At 49.8% G+C, this 24,731-nt stretch overlaps 1 protein-coding gene across 4 annotated transcripts; it reads left to right on the forward strand.

Moving 5' to 3' along the window:
• Window positions 1-1,501: 1,501 nt before the first annotated feature.
• LOC118513866 (protein decapentaplegic) lies at window positions 1,502-21,583 on the forward strand. 4 transcript variants are annotated; one of them, XM_036060168.1, is made up of 4 exons: window positions 1,502-1,621; window positions 12,280-13,848; window positions 16,826-17,436; window positions 19,515-21,583. In XM_036060168.1, the coding sequence occupies exons 2-4, from the start codon at window positions 13,712-13,714 to the stop codon at window positions 20,435-20,437; spliced, it is 1,671 nt and encodes a 556-aa protein (XP_035916061.1). In that variant the 5' UTR covers window positions 1,502-1,621; window positions 12,280-13,711; the 3' UTR covers window positions 20,438-21,583. The 4 variants fall into 4 exon arrangements, with proteins under 4 accessions (XP_035916061.1, XP_035916062.1, XP_035916064.1 ...); XM_036060169.1 differs by lacking the exon at window positions 1,502-1,621 and having other exon boundaries at window positions 11,418-13,848; XM_036060171.1 differs by lacking the exons at window positions 1,502-1,621; window positions 12,280-13,848 and adding an exon at window positions 15,231-15,248.
• The last annotated feature ends 3,148 nt before the right edge of the window (window positions 21,584-24,731 follow it).

A 24,731-nucleotide genomic window follows, 5' to 3' on the forward strand; every position in this document is an offset into this window, starting at 1 on the left:
TCGGGTTGATCGTTATAAGCCATGGTTTGTGGTTCGCCGACAGGAAGAGTTGTGGAATGAGCGGGAGGGAAACAGAGAAAGAGGCGCGATAGAACGAGGTGAGTCACATGATGCTAAGTGTGCACGATGAATTTGCATGCCGGTCTGCTGAGGTTGGCCGATCCCTGCCGAGGAGTTCCAGTTAGAACTGGCACGGCAGTCCAAGCGAGAAGTTGGAAGTTCGAAAAATTGCAGCAAATGGTACAAATTGAAAGGATTTCTGGAATGTACCCGGTCGAAGCAACTCCGCTACCATGCACCATGAGATGGCGTGGAATTGTTGTCACGGGAATTCCTTGACCGACTGCGTGTAACGGTCGGTCGCGAGAGCACGCGGATTTATGGGCCTCCATTCGAGGCTCGCACGGTGAAGAGATGCAAATTATAAAATTGAGTATCATGTAACAAGGTGATATTTTCCGCCGCGCCACACCAAGCCTCTTACCGCTCTGCTCGCGCCTGACCTACGTCCACATGCCACATCGTCCACGCGGGGCTCCACGAAGGCTGGACCGAGGTGCTGGGATCGCATCGATTGCCCGAGCGCGAACACTTGCACCGAGAAAGGGAAGCATAAAAGGGCAGCTGGATTTTGCACCCAAGTTACCGTTGGGATAGCCCTCTCCCCCCGCCACGTTTGGGTGTCCCAACCCGTTGCGCCTCGGCCTCGGGGGTTTCATTTTCTACGCCGATTTCTAACGATGCAAATGTTCGATGTTCTCGCCGGTCTTGGGGAGCTGGGAACCAGCTCGAAAACCAGCTTCCCGAGCGACGGAGACGGAGATGGCAAAGGCAGCAGCAGCAGCAGCAAAAAAAGCGAGCGGCCGTAGTTGTAGTAGGATAAAATAAATAAAAATAGCAGCCAGCGGTTCGAATGGCCATCGCCGCGGCATAAACGCGACTCAACCTTGTCGCGCTCGCCCTCCGTGTGATTTAAGCCCCCGGGGTGTGGGAGAGAGGGAGTGGGAGAGGGAGAAGGAGAAGGAGAGGATCGGGAGGGACACCGAGAAAGAGGAGGCTTGATCCACCTGTTGCGCAGGTTCGCTGCTTCATCTACATACGGCAGGCTGTACGCTGCTGCTGTGGCTGTTCGCGGGAGGGTTGAACAACAGCAACAAAAAAAGCAAAACACAAAAACTTGTCCACAAACCAGCAATATCGTATGCTTCACCCGATCATGATCATTCGTTGCTCATGATAATCATCATCATCATCATCGACATCATCGCCGTAATCATTTCGATTTTCTTCCTGCCACTCGACCGTGGACGGTGGCTCACACTCTGGTTGGGGTTTGGAAATGGGGTGAGAAGGAAGGAGATGGAGGCTAGGGGGGGGGGGGGAGCTGTCATCTGCAGCAAACATCGGCTAAAGCTCGGCTACCACCGGAGCCTCGCGAAGCCCCCGGAGAAGGGGGAGTTTAAAATAATCATCGGATAGATTTAACCAGTAGAGAGTTGAGCGCAGACATAACAGCATGTCGAGAAGACCTGGTGCGGGAATTCGTCCGTATTTTGGGAGGAATTAGCGTTTTCTCTTCCCGTTGTGTTTTTTCTGTGTGCGTGCGTGTGTGTTATGAGTGGTTAGTAAACAACTCCAGATCATTCGAATTGTCCATCATACTGATGCGAGCTGTCGATATCAGGTTACTCCTGCGAATCGAAAGACTCGCGTTGCGCCTAGTAGCGCAAGCGACGAACCCCGTGCGGTAGTATCCCGGCCCGGTCGATCGAGCGATCCGATCCAATCAACCGCAGTGATCTATGGCGAGTGACGGCAATCCTGCTCAGGGCAGGTGTGAAAATAGTATTCAAATCTGTGGCACCAAAACCTTGGCCAACTTGCTCATTGAGTGCATTGAGGAATTCTGTTTCTGCCAAAGTCACACAGTTTAGTAGCAGAACACGGTCGATGTGTAAGAAACAAAAAAAAAAAGGTGTATCCTATACCATGCATACCTTGCGAACGGGGTGAAAGTACATGACGGGCGAAGGCGACAGCAGGTGAAGGAAGAAAGCCCCCGTGTGAGGGTAGCTTGGGCTGTGAGTTTGTAAGAGCTAAAGGGGAGCTATAATTGTGAGTGTGTGTGAGTGGGAAAGAGATAGCAACAGCGGGGAATTGGTGTTGTGCGTTGCGTGTGTTCGGGCGGCCGTTCGGGAAGCGAATCCGTTCCGTGGCCCGCTCGTTGCGGATCGTTTGCGCGGATCGCTTTAAGAAGAAAAGCGCTATCGATGGGTGGATGAGGGTTTCGCGGGAAGCGAAATTGAGGTGTGCTAGTGTGTGTGTGTGTATTTGAGTGTGTGTGTGTGTGCCTGTGCGGGTCCCAAATAGCAAGGAAATGGGCAAGGAGTGGTGAATTAATCGAAGCTATTAAGAGAAAAAAAAAGATCAGCAACGAAGTATACGCGCGTTTGTGTGTCTGTGTGCATAAATTGTGAAGTCAACCCATGTTCACTGAGGAAACAAAAGAGGAAAAGGAGTCGCAAGTGAAACAAAACAAAAAACGGTGACAAAATGCAGCGAAAAGAATGATCGAAGCAGGTGTGGTGAAATGGCACAGATCCTTGCGTGGTGGCATTCTACTAACGGTGGAACTCAAACGATTAAGTACCGGATTTAGTTTGCTATAAAAAATGGCTAATAGTTCTAGTACATCTACGATTATTTACCTCTTTTACACAACACACTCACACAAAGCATTATTTCTTCATCATTTTTGGTTCCTGATTTTCATCGACACAAGACTTGATGATCGCGACGCTCAATCTCAGCTACGGCGGCCTCGACCAAATCGCCCCAAGGCCTTTGTGAAAGTATAGAAACGACCTACAAGGTCATCTCGTATGAGACGTTTCGTCAGGCTTTTTTAACCCCGTCCATCGTTTGGAATGCTTTGGAAAAGCAAAAGCAGTAAACATTGCTAAACACTGCACAACTTTTTATAGCAGACGGCTGGAGAGAGGTGTTGGAGATGTTGGATGAACTCACTTTTTGGGCTGTAGAGGGGGGGAGGTCATTCTACACTAAAATGCATTCCATTGAGTGAGATACGAGGCTTGAAACAAAATATAGTTATGTGAACGATCATGTGATGTTGGATTAGGAGATTATGTTTTCAACCTCGACACCAGAGAGATTATATTATCTCACTATCTGCTCATCCTTCCTCAAGAATGCGTAGAATCGAAGATCAAATGGCTTTTATAGGACCCAGATAAACGAGAGATTTGAGAGTTTGAATGACCTCTTTTCACACTTTGGTAGAGGCATGAAGTATGATCGAGAAAGAAAAGCGATAATATGATATGAAACAGTTTGACTGATAGCAGAAATATTTAAGCAATTTGTAGTACATGCTTGTCTAGTAAGCCAGAAATGGCCGGCATGATCTAAGAGGCCGTTAGGCTAGGAAGAGAGAGAGAGAGAGAGAGAGAGAGAGAGAGAGAATGAGTGAGTAGTACAAGCTAATTAGACAAGGGCTTCCTATATTAAATGTTAGAGCCGCTAGTCCTTTCTGAGTGAGTGAGTGCCTGTTTCAAGTTAGCTTCGCTACATTGTATTTTGCTACTTCATAGTAAAACTACAAGAGAAAGTTGATTGTTTTAATAATATCCTAACGATGGATGGAGTTAGCTCTGTTCTAAATGTCTTAAATGTAGACGACAAAAAGCTTGGTAAACCATACTTATAATCAAGGAATATGTCAAATTTAAAGGCACATGAGTTCGAATCGGTTTCGTCTAAAAATTGGCCTTCGAAGCCTTATAAACTCTATTAACTTACCTAGTTAAAGAAGATAAAATCGTATTGCTCAATTTAGTCTTTGCGCAAAAGCTGAGCCGTTCCGGATGAAATTCAAACTGTCATCCTTCGGTATATCAGCCCAACCACCGAGCCACGAGGCCATTGTTCAGCCCTCCAAGAATGACGTTAATTAGCGTATTTCAATTACACCACGCAGTTGATACCCCGATGCCAACTGTGTAGCAATCGAAGCACAAAGAAATAGTAATGACACATTCATTTCTCTCGCACGGCCGGGTGAACAGGTAGGGTGCGAGATGGCAGGAAGTTTGCGGTTCGGTAGCTGAAGCCATGGGTGTGCAAATCACAGCCACCTTCCAGCGACACACGGAGATCAAAACAGCGTCGATCTAGCCATTTCTTTGCTATGATTAGCCTGCGGTTTGCGTGCCGTCAAGCCTGTTTATTATACAAATGCGCAGAATGTCGGTTTGGCGACGGTTGGCCTACACCGTAACCGCACCGCCGTCGGGCAGGGCGATTCCAAATGTGACGCTGATCGGGATCGGGCCGCAGATTTAGTTACGCGACCGATGCAAGGAATGCCATTTGTACCCGGCTTACCTTACAGTCGTGCTTCGTACCAGAATATTTACACGACACCCTTTTGAACATGATCGTTACATTTGTTTGTGCAGCGTTCTTGAGGAGAAGTGGCTAAACCGCACACTGCGTACATCGCAGTCCCAGTGCCGAATCGGTTCAATATTGATATTACGGAACAGCGGCAAGGATGGATGCTCCTAGGCTGGGGTTGGAACACGGTGTGAAGTTACAGCCGGGGCTACTGTCCGCCATTTGTCAGTAGTTGTTGTCAGTTCCATCACAGTGGCGCTAACAGCGTTTACTTGGCTAACATAACACAGCGAGTTGTTTATTTAGCAACATAAAAGTTAAACAAAGCGTTTTTCATCGCCAGATCGCGCTGATAGGCCGTGAGTGCTTATCAAACAAATCTAGAGTGAGAGAAAGCTGATGCCCAATCTGATGCCCCTACGATCAAAGGATCCATCGGCTGTAAACAAACTTTGAGCAGGCACCACCACGGCGTCCCTTTCGCCATTTGCCATTATGGATTCTGTACGCGTTGGGCTGACACTTTGTGCACGTTCAACTGTTGCAAACAAACTATGCACCGGAGAATGTGCAATATTCATCATTATTCCAATCGCGCCACAGGACAAATGTCCCGGTCGGAACGGTGAAGAACTCGCAGCACGGAAGAACGGAAGCTGGCACTGACAGGCGCTGGACAGAAATCCTGGCCCAGCAGGACCGGCCCAGCAGTCACGGAAACCTGCTTTTCCGCAGCCTTTTCCCGAGACCGGTTTCCCGGTGGTAGAGGGCCACGGCACGAGTGTGGCTTGCTGCGGTCCACAGTACTACTGCGAAAACCCGGGCAAGTTTGGCCCGTGGCGATCCGGTTTGGCGATCCGGCGAACTGCGCCGTCTGGTTGTGGCGTTGCGATGCGATCGAATCGAAGATCGGTGCGTATCGATTGCAGATGTGCACACGTCATGGCGCACTGGAAGTTGAGGACCCGCTTTGGGGGCACCTTCGCACGAGCCCCAGCGCACGATCGGAGGCGGAGGGCGGGTTAGCTCCAGGAGAAGAAATCAATTAAAAACAAATTTTCCTATAAAAGGAGATAACTCCATTCCAATTAAGAGGAATGTTTTTGCTCACACAAATAAATAAAACATAAGCAAAACGGAGAAAACCAGTCGCGGCTGTCCGAGTCCGCGAGTCGCATCACAAACGATGCTTAGGTACTCCCCCCCCCCCCCCCCCCCCCCGGCTCCCTTGTCCGAAGCTGTTTGTTGTGTTCCTGGAGACCAGATGGACCCCGTTTCGAAGCATGCCAGCACCGATCCAGCGCCATCTCCCGGCAATATCTCGGGCCGGTCGGGGATGGCCACAAATAACTGAAAGAAGAAAAAAAAAAACTTTGAAATGTATAAAACGACAACAGCGGACCGATGAAATTAACATTGACATACCCGTCACAGCATCCGTCAGGCAGCAACACACGGGGACAGTTTGCATTCCGCCGACGGCAATGGGTCAACCTGGGCCTGCCTGCTTGCCCAGGCCAGTTGTGTCGTTCGGTGCGCACCGGACGGACGGCGAAAAACCGGACGGAAACCGGGATTGGGATTCATTCGCGATCTGCAATTCATTCAGGAACGCGCAATGCGTGTATCAATTAAATGCGTTCGGTTTCCCTTGCCAGCGTTTTCCGCGTCCGGCCGATTATTGTTCCTGCGCGGGGGATGGGCGGGACAGGGGAAAAGAGAAGAAAAAAGAAATGTACCAAAGGGCCAGGCCAGATTGTTTTCGTGCTTTGAAGCAAGCTCGTTTTGCTCGTGACACCGATCGAGAAATGTTCCAACGATCGGTGGTGATGATGATGGTTCGATTATTATCGGACGGCTTGTTTTTTTTCGCTCCGTTTTGTGTGTGTTGTGACAACGGAATCTTGCCAAGGTACCGGAAGCGGGCAAGCGAGCGAGTGTGTGAGGTTGCGCGTACACGATCGGGCTACTGATCGAGAGCTGGCAAGGAACGAGCTTGAAGGAGCTCGTTTTATGAATGAAATGCGCGAAAAAGGAAATGTCCGGTTGCTGTACTCAGCGCGCCGATCATGGCGATGACGATGATGCTGGTGACATGCGACATTGTCCTTAAAGTTCGTTGAATGAATGAGAGTTTGTATCAGTAGTGGAGACTACTACAAGGTATGGGAGTCTCTTAAGAGGACCTCAGAAAAGTCTCTTTCTATTTCTTACGAGAGCTGAATCCTTGTTGAGATTAAGGGCGACTCAACCCATAGTCGTGAAAAAGGTAATCTGAACTTTTTCATTATATGTTTGGTGGTCTTGGTCTAGCCGAGGGTTGAAGTTATTCCGGGCGAGATTTCTAACAGCGCGTTACCGATGAGACTATCTTACCGCTTCCTGAGCTGTATGCAAAATCGGAATAAAATGATCAGGTTGTGCTGAGCAATTCAATTGCTCGGCTATCTTTTCCTCGTCATTTTCTCTCTCTCTCTCTCTCTCTCTCTTATTGAAGAATTAATTGAAGACATTGAACACACTATGTAATATGATAATTTCGTACACCAGCTTACAGATATTCTCATACCTCCTAATAGCCCTCCGCTTTCTGTGAAGTCATCGCCGTTGAGTTCTCGTCTAGAATACTCGGAAATAAAACCCAATACGCATTGGTGAAGTGGCAAAAAACAAACGCAGAATGCATGTTTCAAAAACAGGCAAGCGATGCATATGGCAACCGACGCTCGCCTGGTTCGAGGAATGCCGGCCACTACCAGCCGTGTTAGACGAGAGATGCACTCACACACAATCCTTGGAAAATTGCACTTACGCAGAGAAATAGAAACCGATAAGCCGACGAGATGGGCATCTTGATGGGATCTCGAATTACAGCAAAAAAAAAAAAAAAAAAATGCTCGCCTTGGTTCCTCGGTCAGTTGGAAGTGAGGGACAGCGTGAGGATCCCTTAGCTGTACGGTTCTTTGCACACTTCTGTTGTTTCAAGGGTGTTTTTTGGTTTTAGAAGTTGCTTGTTGTTTTTTTTCTCTTCTGTGTGTTCCATACCCTGACCGCCGGAGTCAAGCTGTCTGGCAATGTCGGCGGCGGAGCGGAGGTTCCGCTATTGTTTGGTAGGGCTAGAAATTCGGCACCTCCTGCTGCCGAGCCGTGCATATGTGCGAGCCGTGCACCCAGACCAAAGGATTCCACCAGGATCGGAGGAGTGAGATAGACCGCTTGACGGCACAAATCTTATTAGGTCGTCTATTGTCTATTGCGCAGCATCCCAACAGAGCAGCCTTCCGAGAGCTTTCCTCGCCCGAGCGTCCCCGGAGACGCATCGGCAACAGGCACATTGTTGTTGGCGCATTATCAGCGTTTACGAGTGGACCCCAGAAGGGCCACTCGAGATGCGGCACCCTTTTTGCCTAGGGAAAGATCACGCTATTATTGTATGGCTGTCGTCCGAACGCAGCAAGACGATGTTCGACGATCTCGGAGTGTGTGTGTGTGGATGTGCCTTTGATGGCGTTGATTACTGTCCGGTGTTGCTTTGCGGGATGGTTTGGGACGCTTATGAAAGGTGCGCCTCCATTGTGTGCGTGTGACGGAGGTACGGTGTTGGCCAGTATAATTTATTTACATTTAACGAATCATTTGTGAGCAGAGCCACGCGGCCACTGCCAGGCGCACCGTCGAGGCCCGTCAATGCCCAAACGGTCGCAGCTGTGAGCTGGTTCTGGCGAGCGTCGTTTTTGTTGTTTTGTGCTGTGCGGTGCTGTTCCTTTAATGGGTTGTTCAAGGTTGTGCTAGCCCGGACCGGACCAGACAGCCTGTCGCTGGCAGAGCTGTACGACGTCTCCGCAGTCGTCGTCGACGCGAGCAGCTCGTCTCGTCTTGTGTCATCGTTCGCCGCAACATGGAAAGGGCGCCAAACGTACCATGCGCGCGCGTGTGTGTGTGTTTGCGTGGGCATATGGGCCCTTTCATTTTTCCACCGCCGCCGAGAGCGAGAGAAGGTCTTTTCGGGTCGCGTTTTTGAAAGTCTCGCGCACGATGCATACATAAGGCTGAGCATAGTTGACCCACAAAAACTGAAACGAACGAACCGAGGGACTAGCATAGATATTTCACCGTGAAAGAGTTCCGTTTTGCAGATTATGAAACGCGGCTCGATATCGTTACGGCGATTGGATGCTATAAAATACTATACTGTAGCTATAAAACGTATACGTCACAGAGACACTGACGCTAAAAGCTGATAGCTCCATGTTAAACATTACGGGCAGGAAATTACTTCTGTTCCCAATGGACGCCTCGCTTGCATAAGCTCAGTTAATACCATTCAAGTAGGTCACAGGCGAAATTGAAACACTCATAATTAAACGAACTACACGGCACTTTCCCGAAACTCCCGAGCTTGGTGTTGCAGGCATATTATTACTACATTTGCACTCAACACCAAAACACCACCACATTCTCCCAGGCGTACAGGTTTTCGCCTCCCAAAAGCATAAAATTGCTACATATCGGCTACAAAATTGTTTACTTTCGTCTGAAGGATTTTCGGTAATTTCAAACATAATGCGAGCCGAATGCCGCTGTCAGACGCTCAGCGGCTCGGCGGTTGTTCCGTGTCGAAGGTTGATTATATATTTAGCCGTCAAGTGCGCACAAGACGCTTGGGTCCGGAATTTTGCACGTTCCGTTTCGCTCGCTCCTTCCCGGAGCGAAGGTGTGAAGGTGGCGCGCGTGTGAGATGTAAAATTGATTGAACTGCGCGGGGCTTCCGTGGCAAACCTTCCGAGTGCCGCCGAAACTCCTCTGCCCGGTAGGAAACCCACGTCCCATTTATTGACGATAATGATTGCCGACAAAGGAACGGTGGTGCGTGTTCGCCGCAGACGTTCTGGCGGCTGCGAAAGATCACACCGAGTGTGTGTGTGTAGCATTCATCGGCGGTCGGCGAACTGACTGATCGATCGACGATCGATCGATCGCGAATATCGGCGAGGTGTCGAAAGATGCTGCCCAGCCGATGCCCTCTGCCGTGCGCGATCACTTCCCCGCGTTGGTTTGAAGTTGTCCTCGGAAAGTGCGCACCTCAAGCATCCTTGCACGCCTGTATGGGAACCTTCTTGCCTGGATAAGAGTTTATTATTTTCATTCATTTGCGTATCCGCGATCACCTCCTGCGGATCGGTCTCGTAGATCGAGCTATCGTAGATCGTAGAAGTCGGCGAGGCACAGACTGTACAACCAGTGCCAGTTTGTCTGGTCATTATGCTGTTGCGTCCTTCGACGGTTACCCGCGAAGGTTGTGCTTCTGTTCGGTACATTCACACGACGCAATCCGCTCACTATGGATTGGGGAGGGAGACGAAAACAAAAATGACAACAACACAGGCAAAAAAAGTCGTAGGAACGGGCTCATAAAAGCCCTGTCAGGTAACTTGTTTCCCTGGAGCTGTTGAGCGCCTGTTGATTGGGGTGCCTCCGATGGCCATTGCGAGTTGGCTAAGGTTTGGGGAACCGTACCGCTATCAGTCATCTGGTCCGGGCTGGCTGACTGTCCAGGGCCAGCAGAGGTGTAACTTGAAACCGATCCACGGTGTTGGGTAACCGAGAAGGACGATTACAATGTAGTATCGAAGCTTTCGGTGTGAGTCTTTTTTTTTGCATCGAACCGATCGTTTGGGTACTCTTGTTTTTGCATACGTTTCGTTGCCTCACTTCAGGGGTGTTAGATTACTGACCTTTCGAGTGAGTTAGAATCGCTTCCTTGTTTCGATGGTCGACCTCTAGCGATGGCGTAAGTGTTAGTCAACTTGATCGCAAGTGTCATATGCAAGGACTCTCAGCGCTACCTCACTTGGGATTTTTATTGGAAATTTATAGCAAAAAAGCGAGGATTTGTGTTGCAGGCTCGTAAAGTGCTTGGTCTTAGGTACATGACAGTTTAGGACACGAAATACGAATGGAAATAGTTGGGTTTTTCCGAGTTCCCATCAGCAAGGGGGAGGAGGCTCATTCAAGAAGAACTCGGAAAATCCCGATACCACCATCCCGGAAGCTAAACATCCTTCCAGGTCACATACTATTTGGAGGTGTGAAAAAATAATAACAACCACATTGGGTCGCTTTGTTTTTTCTAGCATCGTTTCGTGAATCGTTCATGAACGAAGTTTCCGGGAATTCCCCCGCGAAGGATCCGTTTTTAAGGCTCACTGAGGGTTCTGCCAATGCTTTACAGCAGCTCTGGCTGGGTAGAACCTGAGGTAGCAGACTGATTCCCCTGTAAGAAGGGTTAAACGAGCATCACGCTGTAATCTGTTTGCCTGATAGTTCCGCCGTATGGATGAAGTTGTGATGGACATCACAACAGTTTGCTGACGTGAAAAAATAGACAAGAAATCACGGCGCGCACACACGCACGCACACGCATAGAGCGCCACCGATAGACGGACTGGCCCAGATTACACAACCGCCGTACCGACCAGGGTACGGCCGACCATGGCAAGCTTTCTCGGCTTGGCGATCATCTCAAAAAGCAGCGAGGAACGGCTGACGTAGCGTAAACATGGTACACGACCAGTGCCGCTTCTGGCAATCGATCGGTGATAATTTATTAATTGTTTGATTAAATATAATTCATTCGATCTAAATAACAGATAAATTTCACTTCACAGAGCATCAATCCCGTGTGCATCGGCCACCCGTTTGCCGCTTCGGACTAGTTAGCAAGTTGTGGCCGAGAGCTTGTCAGAAGTCCACCGGTATGTGCTGGCCTGCCCTGGGTCGGTCTACTGTCGGTCGGTTTCCGCTGTGGCAGAGCGCTGGTAATAAATAATTCGGAAGTGAAAATGACATGCAATTGCTGTGCGTGCTCTCTTCCGTAGCTCTCGACTCGCTCTCTATCTCTCTCGCTTTGAGACGGTACGGGTACGGGCGTAGCAATTCCATGCTCCACCGCCACAAGGCCACAGCCCGGGTGCGTGGACTGAAGTGTGCTCGCGTCAATCAGTCTATCCTGAGCCAACGATCACGCTAGAGCACGCACATTACACCGACACACCAGTACGACAAGTGCCTCGGCTCGCGTGTGCGATCGAGTCGCTTTTCTCCAGCCGCGCACGCTCGCGGTGTTTACAAATCGTTCTCATAAATCGTTCTCTCACTCTCCCTTGTGCAAGCGTCGGTGGTGGCGGCGGAGGACCACCGGGGGTCGCGCGGGGCGAAGGGAGGAAGAGCTGGTGGAGGTTGGCATCGAGATCGGATCGATCGATTGCTCCCGCGAGGGCAGAGATGAAAGTTTACACAGTTTACATAAATCTTCACGATTTGTTGGAGTGTAAATAACTGTTAATGAAAATATGATTTCCTCAATATTTCTTACTGGCTCGGTTGGTGGTGATAGTGCGTGCGAGTGTGAGAGGAGAATGAGGGAGAAAGGGAGAGAGTGAGCTAGCAAAAGCAGGACGGGGATAGTGCAGCAGCAGTTCCGTGACGATCGTTCACTGTGGCACTGTGGTTTGCTTCTCAAGGATAACCACAATTAACGCGAGGCCCTCCAGCTACTCGACTCGGCTTATGCACACCAGGAAGGTGGCCAGGAACCGCGCAACCCGGCTGATGTAAACCTAAGCTGCTTTTCCAAGAATTACATGCAAATGCAAAATTACAATTCAAATGCGAGCTCACCTTCACCAGGGCGCGTGCTCTTCCATCAATCGCAACTGTCATTTCGAACGTCAAACGTCTTTCAAACGTCTTGATCCTCTCTTTTTCTTCCGGACGATCGCGATCATCCTCTCATCCTTCCCGAACACACCGACCACACCATGACTGACCACGCCCACTAACCAGTTCACTCGTCTGCAGTTCATTCTAGCCGGGGGTTCATTCGCCAGTCGGCCGAACGGGGCGCATTCACTCGCACGTTTGCTCTCGCGTTCATTCATTCGTGTTCGAGATGCTGTCGCGAGATGTTTAAAACTTTGTGAAGCTGCCGCAACAAGACCAAGATCGGCCCCGAGTGCACAGTGGAGCGTTTTGTGTGTGAGCTGTACCGGTTACGAATAGTGTGGATGGGAGGAAATACATTTTCATTGTAAAACAGTTGTCTACCTCGGAGCGGGTCTGGCTGAAAATAGTGCATGCTGATAGTGTACGCGCCGAGTGATCGAAGTGCAGCGAGCTTTAATCGGCTAAATCTGGAGCAGAGCCACCGTGCGTGTGTGTGAATACGTTTTGTGAGTGGAAACCGTGAAATAAAGCGACGCGTGAGTGGTAAGGCGAAAAAGCAAAGATTGGAATGTAACGGGCACGACTGGAACGCAAATAATTTACCTTCCAGTTTTGTTTTGTTGTTTTTGGTGTGTGCATTTTTTCTGCGGGACACCCCGGATCGAAAGTGCATCGCCGCGAAGAAGTGCATAAGTACGGCGTGTGCGCGTGGGCGACAAGAAAAGTGAACGAGCAACTTTCGAGCAATCAGTGGACAGATAGAGAGCGTTTTTTTTTGTTGTTGTCTTCTCCACCCGAGGTTTGTGGCGGTGTATGATTGTGTGCAGTCCGAAGGTGCCTGCAACCTGTAATCTAGTGAGCCTTTGGCGAGGCCAGAGCCTCACAGCGAACGGAAAGCAAAAGTGCATCGAAGTGCTGCGAAGTGCCAGCACAGACGAAAAAAAAGGGTCTACAGTGTGTGTGTGTGTGTGGTGGGCAGGTAGAAGGAGGTCCTTTCGGAACATCGGCCAACAGGCCCGAGAGTGTCAGGAAATTAAAACAAGAGAGCAGCAGCATATACATACACTAACACACTTACACGCCACACCAAGTCACACAGATATAGATATATGCAGCAAGTGCAAGGAAGTGCAGACGAACCGAAAGAGGCAAAACCCGTACGTCGAGCGTCCTGTCGCGAAGTGTGCAGTGGTTCGATGTGAAAGTCGTGTGACGGTCGAGCGAAATTCCGGGTCGGATTTTTTCTCTAGTGAAATAATGCTTTGTGCCGGTGGTTGGCCGCTGAGCAGGAAACATTCGAACGCCCATCGACAGAGCCCTCCCGTGCTTGTCACGACACAGTGCCATAGGGGCCAAACGGGCCGCAAGTGTTACGGTCAGCAGTAGTTGCCGTTTGACGCGTCCATTATCCGAGTATCCGGGCTTCATAGAGAGCAGCTTATCTGACCTATTCAGAGAGAGAGCGAGAGAGAGAACGAGAGAGAGAGGTCCTTGGGGATATCCTATCGGACGCGCGATATCCTTCGTGACGGCGAGTTCCCGGGTCCGTTCCGGCGGCTCGGAGTACATGACGCGGGAACGGCTGCGTGCGCATGCGGCTGCATGTCCCCGCGGCTGCAGCGAAAGCGCAGATTTCCCGAGGACACAGCTCGGCGAACCTGTCACGCAGCGAGTAACGACGAGCAGACGGCACACTAGAAGAAGGTAAGAATCGTAAGGATAAGATCATCTTCAGGGTTAGTGGGTGATCGTATCACTTCCTCACGGACCTCAACGGACCGACGGACCGGAGTTACTTAATTGGTCCCTCTGGAGGACCCTTTGGGGAGTTGGTCCAAAACCCGAGTCCGCAAATAACTCATCAGAAGTTATGAGACGAGGCCGTGAGAATTAAGCCGACGATCGTTAGCTCACCGACAATAAATCAGAGCAAATAGGAAGGACGTGCTCTGACGTGGCTTTATCTGTCCGCTCACTATCTGGCACCACCACCACAACAAGCACTCCAACGGGGTCAACGAAGTACAACAGCAACGATCGGTCGTAACTACACCGAACAAGCAACGTATGAGAAGATCAGCCCAAATAGTTGGATTAATTAAATAATCCCAGTGAGCCTGATCGTCCAGATCTACTCTCCAGCACTTCCTGACGGGTGTCTGGCACCTTCGGGGTATGGTCTGACGCCACGAAGGTTTAAAAGCCAGCTCTCACATTTAGCACCCAGAACGTGTTAGGCAATCAACACATAAAACCCACACTTAATGCTTTTATGTCAACCTCGCAAACGTCCTCCGCTGGTCTGTTGCAAAAAGGGGATAGGATCCTGGCGACGCGGCACCAGCTAACCAAGCGACGTGTGCAGTAAAATGTGCACCCTCGGAACGCCTCTGGGTGCGTACGGGTAGCGCACGTACCCGGTCGTACGATTAAAGCTGGTACTCGTCCTTAGCCGGATCAAACCGATTCGAAGCAACCAGACCCCGGTTTGTGCTGGTCCGAAACGATTCGGACCCTGAAGTACGTAGAATAGCTTTGCTGGTTCGTTTCGTCGCTCGCTTTTGCTATGTGTCATGAAGGTTGCTGACGATTATTATTCAAACGCGATTAACAATGCTGCGTGTTACGTGATGTAAGCGGGGTGGGTGGGTTTCGTGTGTGGCTGCCATTTTTTTTCCCCTCTATCTGGTGCCGGAGCTAAAAATAGCAAAACCTGTAAACCTCCCGGGAAGGAAGTTTCGCGCCTGCGACTAGGGTGGTAACCCAGTCGAGTCCCTTTGGCAGAGGTTGTGTGGCGTTTGGCGCGATCATTTCTCGTTTTCAGGTACGGCAAACGGCCGCCAGGGCAGTCAGGGCAGGCAACCGCAGCAAGTGAGAAAGGAGGCGTTAAAGGTTGGAAACTTGATCGAGGGTGGCGTGGACTTTATCACTGCTCCCAGGTTGGGATCCAGGTTGGCGTTGGAATTTGCTGCCACGCTCGAGCTCGCTTTGTTGTTGACGCACAGTTTGGCATTGCCCTGTATGCAGTTTGCTTGATCAGCTTGGTTGCTGTGTGGTGGTGATGATGGGTGAGATTAGCTGCAATTTCTTCTTGCTCTTGCTCGGTACGTTTGGCGTGACCTAGTTGTGCAGGCAGCAGGCGATTGTGCGATCGGTGTGTGCGATCTATGTGTTTTACGCCCGGAGCGTGCTCGTCTCCTCCCAGAAAACGATTCTAAACGACGATTCGGAACTCCCGTACCCGGAGGATCTCGAGGACCGATCGTTAGCAGGTGCTCCCCATTGATAAGTGGGTATGGAAATTACCAAATCCATCCCACATTCAGACACCCAGTTCGGCCCTCAGCACTGGACGAATAAATGGACGTGGGACCGGGAAAAACCCCATCCAGCTAACAGAGCAACCGAGATTTGTACCTAAGCGCCCGTTATAGCTCGGTGTAAGGTGTGTGTGTGTGTGTGGTAGCGGTCGAGTGCGGTAGCCCAAGGACAACGGCAAGGGACGCGCCACACACAAATAGCGTACGAGACACATTCTTCAGTTCTCCGCCCACCGTATTGTGAAGAACAATCGATTTGTTGTCCTCCGTGCGTAAGCCTCGGCAGGGCACGGCAACAACCCCGGGCTTGTTGCCCACTTGAGTGGCAAGAGGTAGTAAAACTCTACCGTCCAATATCCCGGAGATCTTCCTGTAATCGCCTGCAATCGCCTCCGGTTTTCTGGATGGGTTGGGAGCACAAGAGAGAGGAAGAAAGAGAGCGAGAGAGAGCGAGATGGCGTGCGAAAGCCTGGTTCCTGGTAGAAAACCAAAAAAAAGGGTCCTTCATAAGACGAAGGAAGCCTTTGGAAGTCTTATGGGCCCCTATAAAGAGGAGGCACTTGAGAATCGCAGCTTGTGTCCTTTTTTTTGGTTGTTTCACACACTCGCCCACACCTAGAAGGATCGCACCGGGTTCAGCAAGGGAGCCCGAAAACCAAACCTTCTTCTATCACCCCGGGGAAGTCGATCGCTTCGTACCGGTCTGCACCTGATCCAGGGATGTCTAGAGACTTGCTGAAGTGGGCGATCTTGAAGAAGGTGGCTTTTATGGCTCTCTCTCTCTCTCACTCTGTGTGTGTTTGTGTCCGTGTGCTATAAATGAATCATGTGTACGCGAACACTGTTCCTGTACCTCGAACGACCTCGGCTGCTGTCGACCTTTACTCGAGAAATCAAGCCAACAGCAGTGGCATAAATGGCGCTGCAAGTGGCGACTTCCAGATGCCCGCATGCCGCGGAATCCGCAGCTCCAGCATGATGCAAGCCAATAACCGTGCAGTCGCCACCCGGTCTGTCCCAATCTTTGACCGAGAATCTCCCCCCTCCCCCCCACTCTCCCTCCTCCATCCCTTAGGTCCGTTGACTCGCGTCAACTGTGGTGTTGTTTTTGAAAACATTTACTTTAATTATCAGCTTCCTCCTTCTTGGCGGCACTTGCCCATCGCCCATTCGCAAGACGTGGCGTCTAGTGTGCGGGAGCGTGCGCGTTGACTAATCGCACCAGTGGCGTTGGTCGGTGTTTATTAGGTAGCGGGCAGACAAACGGATTGTCACATTCATCCACCGACTGTTCGCCAGTGAAGTACTTGAGCGCTCTTCTAACTCGTTTGTTCCGTGTTTTCTTTTCCTTTTTCCCACAGACCGTTGCTTCCCGCGAACATGCACGCCTGGTTCTATGTGCTGGTGGTGTTAGCGATTTCACACGGTGTATTGCGAGTCGCTAGCACCGGCCCCAATGGAGCGCCACAGACGAAAGTCACCACAGTGATTGGGATCGGCGGAGAGCAGCAACAGTCCAGCAGCCGCTACAATCAGCCGGACAGCAGCAGCAGCAGCAGTAGTAGCAGTAGTAGTGTTGTAAGCAGTAGTGATACCAACGAGTATGAGGAGTACGTCGCCGGGAAGGACGCAGCCCCGGGTGGCGAGATGGAGGAAGAGCCGGCGGAGGAGTCGGAGCTAGAGAACGCGATCAGTGACGGGGAGGCGGACGCTAGTGATGACGACGCCCGGTACGGTGACAGCGCCAGCAGGCCCGATCCTAAAACACTAGTCGAGATCGAGAAGAATCTCCTGAGCCTGTTCGGGTTTCCTAATCGACCAAAAATCGATAGATCTAAGGTGGTGATACCGGAGGCGATGAAGCAGCTGTACGCGCAGATCATGGGCCATGATCTGGTCGACTCCGTCAGTGTACCAAAGGAAGGACTCAACACGCGCAACGCCAACACGGTGCGAAGTTTCACGCACGAAGGTACGTACGGTCTAGTGTGCACTGGGGTTATCTGGAGAAGGGGATATCTGTTGATCTAGGAAGCCATGACGACAAATGGCGACCACGACGACGACGTCAAAAACCGGTACATGCAGCTGATGCAAAGCTGGTTAGGGTTGATCAACGACGATCGCGGGTTGCCACATACGCACGATATCGGTAACGATCGTTCGTGTGCAGAAGGCACAGAATGAACTTGTTTTCTATATATTCAATTAATTGCAAGCTAACGTGGCGCAGTAATAACGCGATTGAAAGGTGGTTCCAATCGCAGCGCACAAAACCCATCTGTAGCAACGCGTGTACTCACGCCATTATGGCAAAATTATGGCAACACATAATTAGTGTGGCAGTGGCGAACTTTTCTTGTGCGAGCCCCCGTTTTCAATTATATACGATCTTTGCACTTCTCGAAGAGGCTAAGCGATCCTCAAAAACCCCCAAATGTACCACCACCAAGTACTTGGGAACCAGGATGTCGGGCCGCGGTTTAGCTGGTGCACTTTGATTGCATTACCTGGAAATGCGATTGCAATAAAGAAGCGCGCACGTTGTTTGTGTAATTCCGGCGCGCATACTGTTGTTTACACAATTCACGAACCCTCCCCGAAAAACGATTAACGCGGCGTAGTCAGCGCGCCGTGTTTTCTTTAACCCGGCCGTCCCCGCCGGCCTGGCAAAGATCGAAGATGCTGCCCACGAGCGTCGAAGCATCGTGCGTAAAATGATCGGTAAATTTTGCACACGAGTAAGCGTAAGCGTAAAACTGGACCTCCTGAGTCTGAGCTGTTTTGCGTCCAGCTGTGGATGGGTTCAAGGAGAGGATCGTCCGTCAACACCTTATTGGCGGTACGTAGAACCTGATGGGAGGGGGTGGGGGAGATCCAGTAGAGTCTCAAGTCCTAAGTCCGGTTGACCTTTCACTCCACTGTGACTATTCACTGGTCGGCGTCTCTCTCTCTGTGCGTGAGGGTGAGAGTTTTATTGCCTACTCCCAGGCCCAGTGTTTATCCTATGTCGGCATCGAGCGCTGGGACTGTAGCGGGCAGCAGCTCCGGATGGGGAAGAGTTACGCAAAATCCCTTTAGCTGGAAGTAGTATTCGAGAGCCCGCTTGTAAACAAACACGTACTAGGAATATTAGCAGCGCCGACACAACGCGCGCGCTGATCGCAATTAAAGCGAGTGCCCGTGAGGCGCAATTTTTCGGCAAATCGCAAACAAAACCCGACCGTCTCGATCGGTCGGACGCGGATTGCGAAACGCGCTGTACGATGCGTAGGCTGTGGGCGGCAAGGGTGAGTTTGCTGATTGTTCAAATTCGCTAATGGGGTTGCCAAATCGATTAAAAACCTGGAGGAGGTGTTATTGTTTGGCGAGCTGCTTGCTGATCGTGTTGCCGAGCGATGCCAACCGGTGTCTGGTTTGTGTCTGGACGGATATTAGCAACCCGCACCCGGGGTAGAGAGATGATTGTTGTTTTTCGTGTATTATTTTTCCTCTCGCTCTCTTTCGGGGGGAGTTGAGATCGTCCAGGTGGTACATTGACAGGTACGGGATTGTTTATTCTTCTGCATGTAACAGGGTTTGGGAAATTGTGAGCCACGCCGGGGAGGGCCAAAGCCGTTTTTAAATGGTTTATTTATGGCTAAACAATGAAACTGCTGCTGCGTGCATAACGATGTTTCGTTGTGTCAGATGCCTTGATAAATCTCAGCCCCTAATAAGCCGCCGTTATAGTTCGGGGGAAAGAGTTACAATTCATTATGACGAGAGTTCACTTTATGTGCTTCGCTTGAAGTCGAGTTTTGTAAGGTGTTTCAAGACTTAAGCGATAAGTTTGGTTTGTTTGAGATTGGGCAAGCTTCATTTCGTTACGAATTCTTCAGTGAAAACAGAATTTTTGTGATGAATTTGACTGTTATATCCTCCAGAATCTTATGGGAGAATTCATTATAGCAATGTGAAGATCCTGTTACTACACCTTCTAAATAACTTGAGATAAGAATTTCGTACAACTTGTGCTAATAAACATTTTCTCTTTTACTTTACTTACAGAAAGTCACATAGACGAGCGGTTCCAGCACCATCATCGCTTCCGGCTACTGTTCAACGTATCGAGTATCCCGCGAGGCGAGAAGCTACGGGCCGCCGAACTCACCCTAACCCGGGACGGGATCGCACACAGAAGTGGCCGGGCCCTGGCTAGGACACCGGTCCAGTACCAGGTGCTCGTGTACGACATAGTCCGGCCGGGCGTGAAAGGTAAGCGAGCGCCCACCTTCCTGCTGGTCGACACGAAAACGCTCGCCATCAACGAGTCCGGTACGGCCAGCTTCGATGTGATGCCGGCCGTCGAACGGTGGCTTAGGCAACCGCGCAAAAATCACGGCCTGTTCGTGCAGGTGACTGGTCGGGGACGGTCGGCCGGAGCTGTCGGTCACAGTCGGCAGAGGCGTAGCGTGCCAGCAGCTGTACCGGTGCACGAGCACGTGCGGTTACGGCGGAATGCGGCCGAACGGCACGATACGTGGGTGCAGAAGCAACCGCTGCTGTTCACGTACACGGACGACGGTCGACACAAGCAGCGACCGATCCGGGATGCGATCAGCAGCGCGAACAGGGCAAGGCGTGCGTCGGCCAAGCGGAGTAGTCGGCGGAAAAATGAGCTCTGCCAGCGGAAGCCACTGTACGTTGACTTTAGTGATGTCGGGTGGAACGATTGGATAGTGGCGCCGCCCGGGTACGAGGCGTACTTCTGCCAGGGCGACTGCCGGTTCCCGATCGCGGACCATCTGAACACGACGAATCACGCGATCGTGCAGACGCTGGTCAACTCGTACAATCCGACGCTAGCGCCGAAGGCTTGCTGTGTGCCGACGCAGCTATCCTCCATCTCGATGCTGTATCTGAACGAGCAGAACAAGGTGGTACTGAAGAACTACCAGGACATGACAGTTGTTGGTTGTGGCTGCCGGTGAAAGGAGTGACGGGGGGAGGGAAGGCATGTTTTCTGTGAGAAAGCATAGAGAGAGAGAGAGAGAGAGGTTTTTCGGATAGGTATCGACGAGAATGGCGAGGATGGATGACCATAGGAATCGGCAGGGCCGCTACTGTTTGTTTAATTATTACTTTAAATCTTTGTTTTGTGTATAAAAAAAAGCACACACACATGCGTTCGAACGTACTAAGGAAAAGCGAGCAGCAAGAGCGTATGTATTTGTGCGTGTACGTGGGGTTAAACAAAGCGGTGTACCATAGTAGCAGGTAGTAGTAGTAGCGATAGCAGTAGTAGTAGTAGTCGTCAGTAGGAGCCATTCTCCGCTGCATGCTGCGAGGTGAGAGTGCGTGACGTCAAAGCAGAGAAGAAGCCATAATCAACATACATACGGAACTAATCGAGAGTAACGAAATAAAACACAGGTTGGTGCGCGAAACACACGGTATTTTGTCCGTCCGAGATGTCCGAGGAGAGAGTTGTTCAGAGTGGAGAGCCTGGTGAGATAGTGGATAGATAGGCTTGGGGAAACTAGTGCTGTGGCATAGGTGTTAGATGGCGGAGACTTCAGCAGAGAACAGGGGAAAGCTCATATTGTACATATTTATTTGATAGGAAGCTTAACAGGGGGGGAGGACGGTTTGCTCTTGTGTCACAGGGCCTGCTCGAAGGTGTGTGTGTGTGTGTGAGTGTATAAAGTAACAGGAACTATATAGTGAGATAAACTAGAGCATTAAACTTATCGCACTCATCGATGGATTGGAAAGGTAGGAGAGGCAGGACACAGATCGAGTCAAAAAGTCACGAAACAGCTTAGCGCGTTGCGTGGCAGTCCTTTACGTTTTGCGTTGCTTGAGCAGCTTTTATAAAGTTCCGAACACACAACTTCCGGTCGCTTTCCTCGTGGTCGCCTGCCGCTGTGAGGGGAGTGGCCTATACACTATTACGTTTAGGTCACCGCTACACTATGTTTGAATATGATTTTGTGTGTTTGTGTGTGTGTGTGTTTGTGTAAATTTTTGTATATTATTACTGTACCTGTAAACGGAAGGAAAAACAACGTATTTATTTTACGAAACAGCGGAAGCGTGTAATTGAGGAATAAATTTGTAAGAAATTCAAAACCGTACCATGTTGCTGTTTGTTTTGTATCCGTGGTCCTTGAAGCTCTGTAGATTACTGTGATGAAAAAAGGAAAGAAACTAACATTCATCGGAAGAAGACTTGGGTCCTTGCGGTGCAACTCTTTGTATATACGTAGGAGTGACTGATCCTGTGATGGGTCGCGGATATAGCTGTAGGACGTAAGACTTCTTCTTCTTCTTTGGCACTACAACCTCGAGAGGGCTCGGCCTGCCATTTCTGGCTTTCTGTGACTTAATTTTACCCGTAGTAAAGTAGTCAGCCTTACGTACGGGGAGGCGGTCTGGATGGGATTTGAACCCCGGCCCTGCCGTGTGAAGACCGGCGCCGCTGTCGCCTCGGCCACCGGACCGCCCCGTAGGACTACGTAGGACGTAAGACTACACTTTAAATATGCCAAGACCGAACCTTCAGCAGTCCATAGCAGTGAACCTCTATCTAAAGCAGAACGTTAGTTATTTGAAGTTGCGATCAGGTTGACCTGAGCACTCTCCGGAATGATTCAGCGTGTGAACTGATAGCAAATAGAGAGCTACGCTCGTCTGATGTAAAATCATCCGAAAATCATGCTGTACTATGAAGAACTCTTCAACAGCTGATACAGCAACTATCTGAAGTTTGAGGAAGACCTTGAAGTTCAACAAGATCTTGAATGAGAGACGAATTGGTTCTCCTGTCGATATCTTGCCGATAAATTAGAAGCAATTCATGGATGGAAAAAAAGAAGTTTGTACTCCTACAGACCTTTGGTTAAGATTCCCTTGGAGACCTGAAGATGTAGAAGCAGAATTGAACTCACAACTGAATTCTTCATGTTCTTGATTACCAAAATGTGACAGGAAAACATAGTTCGAGAGTCTCAATCAAGTCTCTCGGTAGAGAAGCTATTTGAGCATAGTGTCGTCTATGGGCACTAGTTTTGAAAAATACTGGAGGAAGATTCCCAAGCTCTTTTACTCAAGGAATAGTGGCCTGATTCTGGTGTTATGATGAATACGAAATGTTAGGTAGCCGAAGATGATAATGGAGTAATTATGTTAGTAATTAAATGGTAAGTGTAAGTTCCTCAAAAATAAACTGTTGTGTGCTTGAAACTGTTCTCATACTTGTACTCATACTCATTTATCTCCCATGGGAACTTGCTTGCTTTAAGCTCCAAGAATTCTGCGCCTCGGGAGCGTCTTATTTGCTTTGCTGCTTTCAGACCTTGAGACGAACCTTCCGAACGTCTTAGCTCCTCGCAGTCTACCAGGACCCCGTGCGGAACACCGTTAGTGGAACAACACGGAATGGCCACAGGCGGTGGACACGCATACAAAACGGCAGACCACCCAACTAGGTGCGGTTCGGAAAACGGTGCAGCGCTTAAAAAAAGGGGCAATTCCTTCCAAATAAAAACATGCAGCGCTGACCATGCGCAGAACACACACACACACACACGCCATTCAGACATATTTGTGAAAAATGTTCCCTTTGTTCCCGGATTCCGTTGAACTGGGCAGCCCTCAACGTCAAGGGCCACCTGTGAGCCGCATCAGGAAAGGAGCTGCTGCTGCTGCCCCGTGCTGCAGCATCATTATGGCATCCTCCACGGCACACACACACACACACCCAGGCGGATAGCACAGCGCAATACATCGCAACGGTCTCAGTATCATCTCAATCTCATCCGCCTGGGCGAGCGTCGAGAACAATGATTGTAATTTTTGGGGAGGATGATGGCTTTTTTGTGAATTCTTGCAGTTGTGGATTTTTTTTTGTCGGTCGAGTCCATCTGAGAACTCGATCACTCGAGATGATCTTAAGCTATGTGGCCTGACACATTTTTAACTTTGCCGGGAAACGGAAATCCTTTTTATCGGTCTGATCTTGCTCCCGCAGCTGCGTGATTGGAGGCAAACGATTGTTGATGGTTTAATTTCTGGCTAACCCGGTTTTTGTTGGCGAACAATCTCAAAACTATGGGTGGGAAATTTTGGCTGTCCAAATGCGTTAAGGCCTCCCCATCTTCCCAAGCACTGGGAGGGGTGGGATGTTTGATATTGCTCGAACGCACGCAGCCATAGTGGCGCACATTGCGGATGTACGTACCTTTCGGCGTTGCGTGATAGAATTGAACACTTTTACTATGCAGCTGGTAGGCACGTACACGCCGGTTTCGATTTACGTACGTATGAATGTATCAAAACAAGTTTTGCAAGAGGCGGTAAGCGTCAAAGGAAGTTTTGATTCGGGTTGATGAACATATTATGACAACAAACGGCAAATAAGCTAGAATATTTGCGTGCTATAATTAGAGTTCATTGGTAAATTTATGATAACATTAATGATTTATGATAACAGTCTTCACACGGAAAGAACGGGATTCATATCCCATCACAGAAAGTCAGATATGGCAGGCCTAGACCACTCGAGGTTGTAGTGCCAAGAAAGAAGAAGAAGTAGCATAAACAAAAGTATATCCCTTAAATCCAGGTGAATTATAGCAAATGTACTAATGAATTGCGACGATAGCAGAGTTCAGCCTACGAGACTTCGGTAGGATGGTCATGTCATGAGAATGGTACCTTCCACATTAACCACAGAGGCAACGTGGTAGGCCAACATTGAGATGAACTGATTGAGAAGATTCCTGCACTAAAATTTTCAGGATATTTGATTGGAAAACGGTTAGGTTTAGCGAGATCTCCTGAAGCAGGTCCAGATAGGTAAGTAGGTAAAGTAGTTTCATAAGAAATAGGTTTCATGGACGGAGTTCTTAAAGACAGGATCACTGGAAATCATGCACTATAAACAGAACAGCAGGATAAGGTTTTTCGATGAATTATAGCAGAATGAATGATAGGAATGAATTACAATGACAGAGAATAAACAGCCGTAAATCGCTCTGCACAGATTCATTATCTATTATGGGTTGCAGTTCCTCCTATTAAATCTGTTTTTGTTTTCAAAAGACATTTCATCAGAAATTCTCCCCTCCCCCCCTCCCAGGTCCACACGCCGTAATCTGCGAGCTGCAACCCGTACTTTAGCCGCTCCGATCGTCATTCAATTGCTGGTGCACGCGCTGCAAGTTAGCGGCGTGTTAGTTAGTTGCCCTTGCCTTTTCCAGGTGTTGGATCACACCGGCACGG

This window comes from Anopheles stephensi, chromosome 3 (genome assembly GCF_013141755.1).
Source record: "Anopheles stephensi strain Indian chromosome 3, UCI_ANSTEP_V1.0, whole genome shotgun sequence".
NCBI classification, from domain to species: domain Eukaryota; kingdom Metazoa; phylum Arthropoda; class Insecta; order Diptera; family Culicidae; genus Anopheles; species Anopheles stephensi.